Source organism: Hyaena hyaena, unplaced genomic scaffold (assembly GCF_003009895.1).
Source record: "Hyaena hyaena isolate Hyena2069 unplaced genomic scaffold, ASM300989v1 scaffold_675, whole genome shotgun sequence".
Taxonomy (NCBI): Eukaryota; Metazoa; Chordata; class Mammalia; order Carnivora; family Hyaenidae; genus Hyaena; species Hyaena hyaena.
Window position 1 is genome coordinate 534,023 of NW_024081303.1, and position 14,257 is coordinate 548,279.

The 14,257-nt window shown below is 36.9% G+C and overlaps 1 protein-coding gene across 2 annotated transcripts in view; it reads left to right on the plus strand.

The window, feature by feature from the left end:
- The window catches only part of UHRF2 (ubiquitin like with PHD and ring finger domains 2), an 84,667-nt gene that overhangs the window by 54,868 nt on the left and 15,542 nt on the right, over window positions 1–14,257 (plus strand). For both annotated transcript variants that reach the window (XM_039217114.1, XM_039217113.1), the window contains exons 6-9: window positions 3,174–3,360; window positions 7,572–7,695; window positions 8,001–8,108; window positions 11,620–11,724. In XM_039217114.1, the coding sequence (XP_039073045.1) occupies window positions 3,174–3,360; window positions 7,572–7,695; window positions 8,001–8,108; window positions 11,620–11,724 (524 nt within the window). The remainder of the gene's footprint in view (window positions 1–3,173; window positions 3,361–7,571; window positions 7,696–8,000; window positions 8,109–11,619; window positions 11,725–14,257) is intronic.

Sequence of the window (14,257 nt, forward strand, 5' to 3'; positions counted from 1 at the left end):
TTAGAAAAAGACAAAAGGGTTCTGCCTAACCTCTTCTTACCACAATTGTGCAAGATTGCACAAGACAAGACCTTTAACAGATCAGTAAATAGACTTTCATGTTACCAATCTAAGCCACTCAGTTTTTGAGACTGCGATGCTGATATATTCCAAATTTGAATTAACAACCTTTAGGCATACTCTATCGGGCTCTATGCTGACAGCTCAGAGCCTGGAGCCTGTTTCAGATTCTGTCTTTCCCTCTTCTCTGCCCCTCCCTTGCTCACATTCTGTCTCTCTGTCTCTGTCTCTGTCTCTCTCTCTCAAAAATAAACGTTAAAAAAAAACGATGGGGTGGCTCAGTTGGTTGTGTCCAACTCATGTCATGATACCGCAGTTCGTGGGTTCAAGCCCTGCATCCGGCTCTGTGCTGACAGCTCAGAGCCTGAAGCCTGCTTCAGATTCTGTGTCTTCCTCCCTCTCTGCCCCTCCCCTGCTCATGCTCTGTATCTCCTTCTCTCTCAAAAATAAATAAACATTAAAAAAAATTTTTTTTTTTTAAAAAGAACCTTTAGGCATATTTGGTAGGAGTACTTATATGGTTATATCCTAGGAATATAGGTAACTTGAGTAAACCTATTTAATGTAACTTAGTCATTCTCCATAAAATAATGTAAAACCAAGGTAGGGAGTTTTTGTCATCTTTCTGTTCTCAGTACCTCTGCATGTATTCTGTTCTCTCTCATTCTCCATATATTTTCTCTGCCTAATGCTACTCACATTATCGCTACAGCTTGTATGGAAAGAAATCATTTCAGAGCACAGCCAGACTGCCATTGATCATATCACTCTCTATACCAAAAATCTAAACATGTCAAAGGCATGATTTTAGGTCTGTCATGCATCCATTACTTATATGTTGTCATAGCTCTCTTAGTGGAAGTAAAACAAAATAGTAATCTGCCATTCATTAGCAAGAATAGAGTCAAAATCAACTCTTGATTTCAGCTCAAATCATGATCTCAGGGTCGTGAGATTGAGCTCCATGTAGTGGAGCCTGCTTAAGATTCATTCATTCTCTCTCCCTCCCCCACCCCTTCTTCCTCTCTCTTCCCCTCCCTCTCTCCCCTTCTTCCTCTCTCTCTCCCTCCCTCTCTCCCCATCTCCCTCTCCCCTCTGCCCCATCTCTGCCTCCCTTCCTTCACCTTTCTCACTCGTACTTTCTCTCTCTCAAAAAAGAAAGAATTAAAAAGAATAGGCAGTGACCAGTTAGAAAGTTAGTACTGAAATTAGTGTCTTTTCCCTTCCCTCTTTCTTATTTTTCAGATATGGCTTCCCATTTCCCTCATATTGCTAGATCAATTCTGATAAATTTCCTCACAAATATATTGTGTACATTTGTCAGAAATTCAAAATATAAAACAATATTAATTTAAAAATAGAACCCCCAAGAAGTAATCACTCTAATGTGTATATCATTCTAGACCTCTTCCTCTATCTACATAATTCATCTGCAAAATTCTGCAGGGGCCCCCTGGGTGGCTCAGGTGGTTGAGTGTCCAACTTCAGGCTCAGGTCGTGATCTCACAGGTTTGTGAATTCAAGCCCCGTATTGGGCTCGCTGCTGTCAGCATGGAGCCTGCTTTCAGATCCTATGTCCTCTCTCTTCTGCTCTTGTTTGTGTTCTCTCTCTCTCTCTCTCTCAGAAATGACATTTTAATAAAATCTGCAGCCCTTTTTGAATTTCATATAAACCTACCTTATTTTTCATAAAATCTTTACAGCCATTCCTCTTGACATTTTAATTTTTGGTATTGTGAACATAAAGATTTTTTAGTATATATACTGTGTAATTTTCAAGGGAACACTTTAGTAAAAGGTGTTTGGATTTAAGTAGGTTGTGGGGGCAATAAATGATACACTTCTTACTTGCCAGAGTTCTGAACCAATGGACAAATAAGATAAAAATCAACTGGGTTAGTAATGCTACTTCTAGAGGCGCTTGGGTGTTTTAGTTGGTTAAATGTCCAACTCTTGATTTTGACTCCGGTCGTGATCTCACGTTTGTGAGATCAGCTCTGTGTTGAACATGGAGCCTGCTTGGGATTCTCTCTCCCTCTCTCTCTGCCCCTCCCTGGCTCATGCATGCATGTGCTTTCTCTCTCAAATAAACTTTATTTTTTTTTTAATGTTTTATTTATTTCTGAGAGAGAAAGAGGCAGAGTGAGCAGGGGAGGGTCAGAGAGAGAGGGAGACACAGAATCGGAAGCAGGCTTCAGGCTCTGAGCTGTCAGCACAGAGCCCGATGCAGGGTTTGAACCCACAAACCGTGAGTTCATGACCTGAGCCAAAGTCAGGCGCTTAACTGACTGAGCCATCCAGGAGCCCCTCAAATAAACTTTAAAGACAAATAAAGAAATGCTAGTTCTGTTACTGTTAAAAAGCATTTTGGGGCCACAACTTGAATGGGAACCAGAATGGGCTTGCTAACTCTTAACAGCCCTTCCCCTCCTAGTTTAGTCTATTCAAGGAAAGGCTTTGATCTGCAGAGTACATGGTATTTAATAGTTCCACTTATTAAAGAGTTAGATCCAAACGACTTTAATAGAATATAGTGTTCCCTTGAAATCTATTTTTTATTATGAATATATTGTCAAATTGGCTTATATGCAACACCCAGTGCACATCCCAATAAGTGCCCCCCTCAGTGCCCATCACCCACTTACCTCTCTCCCCTAGCCCCCATCCAACCTCAGTTCTCTGTATTTAAGAGTTTCTTGTGAGTTGCACCCCCCCCCCCTTTTATAACTGTTTTTCCCCTTCCCTTCCCCCATGGTCTTCCCTTGAAACTTAAAGATATCTTATGATGCCCTGGTGAGTTCACTGTATTGCCCCTGGACATTTGGGGAACTTTCAGCTAGCCAATACAAAATTTTAAGGCAAAAATAAACATTATCCCCATGGTTGCAGGTAATGATGCCTGCTATGCCTGGGCTTTATCCCTGTAATTTTGGTAAGTATAGAGTGAAACTTAGGCACTTATTCTTAAAGTCCCACACTTAATTATTCTTTATGATTTTTTTCCTATTCATTGAAAAAAGCTGTATGCTATTTTCATGTGTTTTTCTTAATAAGATTCATAGATAATAAAAATTATTTTAAGACTGGGCTTGTTATAATTTTGTTATTAATAGGGAAAAATGATCCTGAGTGTGACATTTGTGGTGGAGATCCAAGTAAGAAATGCCGTTCTTGCTCCTGTCATATATGTGGTGGGAAACAGGAGCCCAACATGCAGCTTCTATGTGATGAATGTAACATGGCCTATCATATTTACTGCCTGAATCCACCCTTGGATAAGGTCCCTGAAGAGGAATACTGGTATGATTATCAGGGTGTTTTTATTACTGTGTTAAGAATTGAATGTGAAATATGTATTTAGACCACAAAAAGAAGATTTCTGAAGATATGTAATGTGTATTAAAGCACTTAAAATTGTATATAGCCAGTGGTTTCTTGGCATTGATAACTTTGGTTATTATCACAGCTTGTGAGCTGATCTCTAGCTGTTTTTAATCCTTGCAATTCTTCCTCTAATATGGAGTTTATGTTCTTTCAAAAATGCAGATCTGGTTGTGTTAACTCCTTTGCTTCTCAGGTTTTATGTTGCTCTGCAAGGCCTTGCACAATATTTTTTAAGTTGATTTCTCCAGGTGTATTTCTTACCATTTTCCTCTTCATTTTCCCAAATACTCTGCACTAGAGTATAGATTAAAGATCTTTCAGCTCCTTAAGTGAGTCAAGTTCTTTCTCTCCTTTGGGTTTTTACACTTGACACATTTTCTCTTTGAAATCTATTCCTCTTTGCTTAACTTCAGGATATTTATCCTTCAGGTTTTTGCTTTACTATGACTTCATCTGGGAAACCATTGTGGGTGGCCTCTCTATTCCCCAGCTATTTTAGATGTGCCTATAATAGTACTTAATAGTTATTTAAGTGCTTAATATATGCTAGACACTAACGAAGTGTTTTACATGGATTATTGAATTTAATCCTACGAGGTTAATAAGTGGAACCAGGCACTAAGGTTAAATATACCAGCCAAAATCTATGCTACTTCTATTAAGTAGTCTTAGCTACAGAATGAACTCATTAGAAAAGAGACTGGGAAGAACATGTTCAAAGTAATAATGAACTTTTTCATGTCATAATGTTTTTTCTTCTTAAGCTATGGATTGTTGCTGGCATGGAGGGATAAATTAAGGAATGACATACTCAGAAGTACAGGCATACCTCAGAGATAGTACAGGCTCTAGACCACTGTGGTAAAGTAAATATCACAATAAGGCAAATCTGATGAATTTTTTGTTTCTCAGTGCATATAAAAGTTATGTTTACACACGAGATTGTAGTCTGCTAAGTGTGCAAAAATACTTTATTCCAAAAAATGCTAGCTGTTGTCTGAGTTTTCAGTAGGTCTTAATTACTGATTACAGATCACCCTGACAACATAATAACATTGAAAAAGTTTGAAATAGTGTGAGAATTACCCAAATGTGACAGATGTGAGCAGATGCTGTTCAAAAAATCAGACTTGCTCGATGGAGTGTTGCCACAAACCTTGAATTTGTAAAAAACAAAAAACCACACGGTATCTGTGAAGTGCTATAAAATGAAGTGTGCTTGTAATAAAATTACAATTGGGTAGCTTCTGTTACTGTAAAGAATAGATTATTTTACTTCTCTCTGGCCTCTCCCCATCTGTTGGGAGGGTTATTGCATTACCACAGAGACTGTACGAGTGGGTGGTGGGAAGGAATGTAACTTCTTCCTTTCACCCCCTACCTCTGCCTTGAATGGTCACAGCCTGAATATTACCATCTATAAACATAGTTGTATTGCCTCTAAAGTCTCATATATTTTTCTTCCCTTTTGTTTCTGTGGACAGTATGTTCCTGCTTCTCTAAAATGCAAACTCTTCTACCTGCTCTTACAGTTCCGTATCCCTTTGCCTTTTCAGGAACTTCATTCCTACAGTGAGTTCCTCTTCCAGATTGCCATTGGTGGGTCATTCTCAGTCCCTAGAATCTATTCAGTCACACACACACACACACACACACACCCTTCCCTTGATCCCAGTTTTTTGCTTCCTTTATGGCAATTCTCAAGAACTGCCTGCATTGACAATTTCCATTTCCTCTCCTGTTCTTCAGCTCTGCATTTGAACTTCCTTCTCATAACTCCACTATATTTGTGTAAGTTAGGCTCACAGATACATTCTATGCTGCCACATTGGTAACTTCTAAGCCCTCTCCTTACTTGTACTTATCAGCTCTCTGTCTTTATAAAGATTTTATGATACCATATGGTCTAATTTTCATCCTACTTCACTGGCCTTCCCTTCTTAATCTCTTGTTGGTTTTCTTATATCTACCAGATTTTGGAGTTTTCCGAAGCATATTCACTTGCTCTTTGTTCTTCGTGCTTGCTCCCTAGATAATCTCATCCAATCATGAGATTTTAAATACGAAGCTAATGGTTCCAAATTTTTAATATCTTCATAGCTAATCTTCCTTGGGCTCTATTTTCCTGTATTCATTCAACTGCTTGCTTGATCAGTATCACAAAAGTAGTCCAGCTGGAGATCTTGATTTCCATAAACCAAAAACCGTGCTCCTCCCTGAGTCTTTAGTAAATTACTACAGTCATCCTATCTGCTTGTTCAGGCTTAAAAGCTAAACTTCATCTTTGATTCCCTCTGCCCTCTTCCATCCAATAATACATGAGCAGGTCTTGTCAGTCCTGCATAATCTTTCTCCATTCTCACCCTTCGGTCCAAACCAACATCTCTTCCCTGAACTGTGTAATAAATACCCAACTTGTGTCCTTGCTTTCACATTGCTTACCAGCTATCCTTTCTCCTATAGCAGCAGAATGATCTTACTAAGTTGAAATCTGTTCGAAACCCCCTAGTGTCTTCCTATTGTACTAAGAATAAAACTAAGCCCATGCCATCGATGATCTGGCCCCTGCTTGCTCTATAACATTATTGCTTATCTCTGTGCAGTGCAGTTTGCCTGAACTTCAGGTTCGCCAACCTTTACATTTTTCAAGGCATACCACTCCTTATGCCTCAGGACTTTTGTACTTAATGTCTTTTTGCACAGAATGCCTTCATAAGACCAACTCCTTTAGCCTCAGCTGGAGTATCACCTCAGAAACTATCTAAAGGCACATACCATTTTTAATCAGTCTTAACACCCATATAACCCTGATATATTTCCTTTTTAGAACTTGCTACTTCCTGAAATTGTTGCATTGTATGTACTAGTTTCCCTTAACTACTTTGTACAAATATTTTGAGCACATTTATATATCCAGCACCAAAATAGTCCCTGGCGTATAGAAGCTTCTGAACAAATGTGCTGAAGGAATGAAGGTTTGACCACCTTTTCTCTTCTCCAAATCATCTGCTTTGCATATTATGCCTCTGAACTCATTTTTCTCATAAGAAATAGTACCTGCTTTGCCCCTAAGATCTCTGATAAAATTATAATTTTAAAAGTTAGCATGTCAGGTAAAATTAATTTTTGGAAGCCTCCTGATTTCTCAATTAGAAGGGATTCTACTTGGTACTATCTATTGCCTTCTACATTTTAATTTTTACCTTGATTTTGCATCTGTATAACACAACTTAACTGATTTTTCAGAATCAGTGACTGACTTACATTTTTCTTGCCTGTAGTACCAAAAAAGATATCTCATAATTAGGCAATCAGAATTAACTGGGTGGGCATGGGTGACTTTTTTGCTCTATAGACCATATGCAGTAGATAATTATGAAATGGAAAGTATAGGCACATTTAAGATTAATTAATAGAGGGAGAGGCCAGTTGATCTTTGTTAGGAAATTCCTCAAATTTCCATTCCTTGCTGTCATAGGAATAGCCCCATCTGATTCTATAGACATAGTTATTCATACTTTGCTCTTTGAAATTATTTAAGGTAGCATATAATGACATAAATGTTACAGTAGGATAACCAACTACAAATAGGCTAAAGAACAAACAAGTATAGGGAATTAAAAAGAGCTAAGGATAAGACTAATATATAAACAAGCATCCTTGAATCTTCTATATTTGCTGTAATAGACTATACATTTTTGACTTGGAAAGTTCTGATAATTTAGATGGGGAGATGTATCAGTTGCATAGTTGAGCAGTCTAGGATTATCTGTTCTTGCTACTTCCGTTTTAATAATAGGAACTTCACACGAATAAATTCCACTGTCCAGGTTAGTGATAAGATCAGAGTGCATGGTGCCATTTCAATTGGACAGCTCTGTCTGACTTTTGAACTGAATTTGAGATTTTTATGATATTATAATCTTTCACGTTCTTTAAAGGAATGATAAGATTTTTTTTTCCTGCTAGCTTAACCGTATAAATACTTTGAAAAGTTTAATACTAAAATGCCAGCTGAACGTCTATATTATACACCAAGTATTAAATCTTAAAATATTTTCTGACCCAGAAAGACCATTCTGTTACTGGCTTTAATATGGTGTATTAAATTCCTTTTTCTTTTAAAGGTATTGTCCTTCCTGTAAAACTGATTCCAGTGAAGTTGTAAAGGCTGGTGAAAAACTCAAGATGAGTAAAAAGAAAGCAAAGATGCCATCAGCCAGTACTGAAAGCCGGAGAGACTGGGGCAGGGTAAAGAAGAAAGTCTTCTTTCCTTCCTAGCTATAATGTTTTAACTGTAATGCAGGTTATAACATTTTGATACCAATAGTAGTAGTGATGTAAATTATATTTTCTGTATCAGAAATATTAACAAATAACTGTATTGTTTAATTATATAAATTGTTAAGTTGCTGTAACTTATTTGTTAATTAAATCACATAAATTATATGTTAATCATACAGTTAGGTTTCTGTTCTCATTTTATTTGACTTTAAGATTTGGCTTTAAGGTTTGACATAACCGATTTCTCAAACAACTTATTCTATAACTTGTAGGGAATGGCCTGTGTTGGTCGCACTAGAGAATGTACTATTGTTCCTTCTAATCATTATGGACCTATCCCTGGGATTCCTGTTGGGTCAACATGGAGATTTAGAGTTCAGGTATGTTTTAATTTGGCTTTGTTGAAAGGGTAAAGTTAGATATAGTTAAAATTGTAGCAATGTCAATATCTATTGATTATAAGTGGGCTAATCTAGGTTGTGTCACAGGACAGTTGTTAGAATGAAAGATTCTCTCTCTATAGGATGAGTACACTTTTCCACATAGCTTAACAGGCCCATACATCATGGAATTAGGTGTCAGCTATGCTTTTTTATCATTTTTACTGTCCTGTTCTAGATAAGATTGTTAACATTATTGTTAAGCTTTCTAGAGAAATTTTCTTGCTGAGAACGTAATATTTGAAATATTAAGGGTTTTTTTCTTTAAAAATTGTTGTAAGTTCTCATTTAATGTCATTGAAGTCCAAGAAAACTCACTCTGGGCATTTTGTTTGTGGCTTATCCTCCAAAATGAATGTTAAGTTGTTGGTCAGAGAAAATGCCAGATGATCCAATGATAAAATTACTTGTTTCTTTTCCTGTTGAAGAAGGCTCTATTGTATTCATTTCTAATTTCTTTATTAAGAAGGTAATTTTATCATTATAGAGATTTTAAAAGTTTTTCATCCTCATTTTCTGTTTCTCAGGTACCACCGCTTTAAAGTTTTAGCTATTTCTTCTAGATTGACCTCCTTCTTTCTAAGTTGCATGTTAATACTTCTTTCGTCTTTATAGTTTAGTTATATTAACTTCTTTCTATGGTAGATGAGCATTAAGTTTAACATACTCTGTGTCTTCCCATCTTTGCAATGGTTATATTGCAATTTTGGCTAAATCTGTATGCATGTTTTATAGTATGACTTATATCTTTAAATACAGTAAAAAATACTATAAACAAATACAGTATAATATTATAAATACAATAAAAAGTACACTTAGCATATTTTTAATTGCCTTGGATTTTTGTTTGCTTCATTCTTTTTTTTTATACCTGTCGCTAATTCATTCCCAAACTTTAAAAGCCCTCATTAATACTGTCTCAGATGAGTTTGAGGTTGTTGGCCTGAGCAGCTAGAAGGATAGATTTGCCATTTGCCATTTGCCATTTAGGAAGTGGGGAAGAATCAGAAGAGATTTATTGTCATCAGAATTGGTGACGTTGAGAATCAAGTGGTCCCATCTTCTGAAGTACCTGGTGTTTTCAAGGCCTACACTCAGGTTCTGATGCTTTTATTAGCTTCTCACTGGCTTCTAATATGTGTCTTTCCCTACCCCACTGTGCAGGCTTGGATTTTAGCTTTTTCTCTGCTAAGAACAATTACATGATAAATAAGTGATTTATAATACTTCTCCCAGGGAATTTGAAGAACACAAAGTGATGCTGTTTTAGTGAGCCAAAATTGAAGATCTGTGAAGAGAAGCAGTAGGCCATTGAAGTAGTAGAATAGCATGATTAAACTAACAAATTGGGTAGCATGTTTGGGTAACATTGAGTAGTTTTAGCTTAAACATGTGCTCTATGAAGGAGAAGCTAAGAATTAAGACTGGGAACCTGCAGAAGAATGAACCTGGACCACTTTCTTATGCCACACACAACATAAATTCCTAACGGATGAAAGACCTAAATGTGAGACAGTAAACCACCAAAATCCTAGAGGAGAAAATGCAGCAACCTCTTTGACCTTGGCCACAGCTACTTCTTACTTGACATGTCTCTGGGAGCAAGGGAAATAAAAGCAAAAATGAACTATTGAGGCGTCATCAAGAAAAAAAGCTTCTGCACAGCAAAGTAAACAATCAACAAAACTAAAAGGAAACCAACAGAATGGGGGAAGATATTTGCAAATTTCATAGGATGAAGGGTTAGTATCCAAAGTCTGTGAAGAACTTACCAAATTCAATATCCAAAAAATAATAATCCAGTGAAGAATTGGGCAGAGGACATGAATAGACAATTTTCAAAAGAAGACATCCAGATGGCTACCAGGCATGTGAAAAGATGCTCAACATCACTCATTATCAGGGAAATACAAATCAAAAGCACATTGAGATACTACCTCATACCAGTCAGAGTGGCTAAATTTAACAACTCAGACAACAACAGATGTTGATGAGGATGTAGAGAAAGGGGAACCTTCTTGCAGAGTTGGTTGGAATGAAACTATTGTGATCACTCTGGAAAACAGTATGGAGATTCCTCAAAAAATGAAAAAAAGAAGCACCCTATGACCCAGCAATAGCACTACTAGGAATTTATCCGGAGGATACAGGAGTGCTGATTCATAGGGGCACATGTACCCCAATGTTTATAACAGTGCTATCAACAATAGTCAAATTTTGGAAAGAGCCCGAATTAATTGATGAATGGCTTTTATATATATATATATGTGTGTGTGTGTGTGTGTGTGTGTGTGTATAAAATATATATAATATACACATACATACACAATAGAATACTACTCAGTAATGAAAAAGAATGAAATCTTGTCATTTGCAACAATGTGGATGGAAATGGAGGGTATTATGCTAAGTGAAATAAGTCAGTCAGAAAAAGATACCATATGTTTTCACTCATGTGGAATTTGAGAAACAGAAGGAAATAGGGGAAGGAAAGGAAAAATAAGTTACAGAGATAGAGGCAAGCCATAAAAGACTCTTCAATACAGAGAACAAACTGAGGGTTGATGTGGGTGGGGGGTTAGAGGGGGCAGGAAAAATGGGAGATGGGCATTGAGGAGGGCGCTTGCTGCAGTGAGCACTGAGTGTTGTATGTTAAGTGATCAATCATGGGAATCTAATCCTGAAGCCGAGACTACACTATATACACTGTTAGGTAACAGGACAATAAGTTATTAAAAAAAAAAAAAAGTTAAGGCTGGGAAAAGTAGATAGGAGCCAGATTGAGAGAAAGTAATGTATAATACTTAAATTTGGGCTTGATATACAGTAAGACCATTTAATATATTTTAAGCAGTTGAATATTAAAAGCAGATTTGTTCTTAAAAGTATTTTTCTGTTTGTGATGGGTAGAATGGGGTTTGAGGGGAAGAAACTGGAGGCAGTGAAAAAGGGGGGTTTCATAGCATTCATGGCTCAAACTAAGATTATAACAGAAGTAGAAAAATAATTGATTTAGGAGATTGAATCAGCAGAATTTGTTACCAAATGGGTTTGAAGAATAGAGAAGAATGATGCTAAATGATGCTTTTGTCTTTCTGATGTGGCTAGGGAGCAGTACCATGATTAAAGACAAGAAATAAGAAGGGATCTGGGCCACTGATAGAAAATTCTATTTTACCCAAGTTGAGCTAGAATGATTGGTAGACATAAAATGATGATTATTTAATCATTATTTTGGAACTCGGAATTCCAGATCTGAGCAGTGTTAAGAGTCATCAGCTTAGTACCTAAGGGATATATAGTTGGGAAGCAGTAAAGTCAGTGAGCAAAGATTAAACTCTGGGTAGCATTCAGTTCTTAGTTGGAGGGTTTTAGGATCCAATAATATATGTGAAAGCATTTTGTAAACATAACTGTTCAAAGGTATTTTGAGACTCTCTTTATTTCATAGGTGAGCGAAGCAGGTGTCCATAGGCCCCATGTTGGTGGAATTCATGGTCGAAGTAATGATGGGGCTTATTCTCTTGTCCTCGCTGGTGGATTTGCAGATGAAGTAGTAAGTCTTGATACAACTTTGTTCTTTAGAACTGGTCTTAATCATTTAGTAAAGTACAGAAGTTTTGTGTAGGATGTATAAAACATCTTAACATAGTTTTTATGTTGAAGTGGTCACTTCTATACAAGTTACAAGAAAAATCAATTGGCAGTCTTTAATCTTTACAAGTACTGATTTATGTATACATGTGGTCGCTGATTATTGCAACAAAAACATTCTTTATGAGCTAATTTTTTTTATTAAACTTTTTATTTTGGGATATTGCAGACTGACATGTAGCATTAGAAATACTACAGAGATCTCTGTGCTCTTTATGCATTTTCCTCCCAATGGTAACATCTTGCAAAACTATAGTACAGTATCACAACCAGGATGTTGACATATTGATACATTCAGGTCACTGAACATTTCCCTTAACCACAAGTATCCTTCATTTTGCCCTTTGATAACCACACATACTGTATCTACTCTCCCTCAACCTATCCCTAACTCCTGACAACCACTAATCTGTTCTCCATTTCTATAATTTTGTTGCTTCAGAGATTTTTATAATTGGAGGCACCTGGGTGGCTCAGTCCATTATGTGTCTGACTCTTGATTTTGGCTCAGGTTATGCTCTCACAGCCATGAGATTGGGCTCCTCACTGGTCATGGAGCCTGATTAAGATTCTTTCTCATTCTCCCTCTAGTCCTCCCCCATTTACATACTCTCTCACTTTCTCTCAAAAAAATAAATAAAAGGGGTGCCTGGGTGGCTCAGTCGGTTAAGCATCTGACTTCAGCTCAGGTCATGATCTCACAGTTCATGGGTTTGAGCCCCGCATCAGTCTCTGTGCTGACAGCTAGCTCAGAGCCTGAAGCCTGCTTCAGATTCTGTTATCTCCTTCTCTCTCTGACCCTCCCCTGCCCATGCTGTCTCTCTCTCTCTCTCTCTCTCAAAAATAAATAAAACATTAAATGAATAAATAACAATATTTATGAGTGGAATCATACAGTATGTGACCTTTGGGAATGGCACTTTTCACCCAGCATATTTATCAAATTGTAGCTTGTATTAATAGTTTATTCCTTTTTTTAATACTGAGTAGTATTCCATGATATAGGTATACCACAGTTTGTTTGACCATTCACTCGTTGAAGAACATTGAGGTTATTGTAGTTTCTGACTTTACAAATAACTGTGATAAATGTTTGAGTGCAAGTTTTTATTGTTGTTGTTGTTGTTTATAAATGTAAGTCTTCATTTTCTCTGTGATAAATGCCCGGAGGTACACTGTGGGTTATATGGTAGTTGAACATTTAGTTTTTTAGGAAGCTGCCAAATTGTTTTCCAGAGGGACTGTACCACTTTACGTTCCTACTCTCAGTGTGTAAGTGATTCAGTTTCTCTGCATTCTTGCCAGCATTCAGTGTTGTTGTTTTATTTTACTTTAGCCATTCTGATAGATATGTAGTGAGATCTCATTGTGGTTTTAGTTGACAATTCTCAAATGACTGATGATGTGAGGCATGATTTATTTGCTTTTTTGCTGTGTGTATAGCCTCTTTAGTGGTATATCTTCAGGTATATCCATTTTCTAATTGGATCATGTTTGGTTTGCTGTTCATTGAATATATACTTTGCATGTATTTTCTCCTATTCTGATTCATTGGTTTGTTTTCATGGTATATTATAATGATGAAGTAGAGTAGCTGTGGAGAAGCCAAGATGTAGTATGCTGTCAGACAGAGGTAGAAAAGTTTGCCATTTTTCTGACTGGCAGGTTTGGCAGTACATTTGCATTAGCATGGCAAAGGAAATTGAAAATGGAAACATGCAGGGGTGCCTGGTTTGCTCAGTCGGTTAAGCTGCCGACTTCGGCTCAGGTCATGATCTCACGGTCTTTGGGTTCGAGCCCTGCATTGGGCTCTGTGCTGACAGCTAGCTCAGAGCCTGGAGCCTGTTTCAGATTCTGTGTCTCCCTCTCTCTCTACCCCTCCCCTGCTCACACTGTCTCTCTCTGTCTCAAAAATAAATAAATGTTAAAAAAATAAGTAAAAGAAAAGAAAATGGAAATATGCAGGTTAATCTTTTGAGTACTTCTTTAACATGAATATTTTGAAGCTGTATTTTTCAGAAATACAAAGGGTGTTGTATAGTTTTAGACAGTTGGCACTTAATTTATTTTAAGGCTCTGTAAGAAAACAAGCCAACTAAGAATAGAAACTCTGTAACATGTTTTTAGCATGGACCCAGTTGTGCTTAATCTGGAATTTCACATTTGTGTATGAGATCTTTGCCTAATTATTTATGTAATCTTGGCATGAACAGGGATTCAGACAGTTGTATTGTCTATAGCAGAAGCTTATCTTAACTATATGAAACATAAACATGTAGGGTTGAAAATGAGTACCAAATTGAATTCAGGTGGGTATTATTCCCTTTCTCCCTATCTTTTGAGTATCATTACCAGTCAAACATTAAACATTTGTAGAGAAAAGTACTGGTGAGCTCTTAATTATATGTCGTAAGCAGTTAAGGAATGTTAACTAA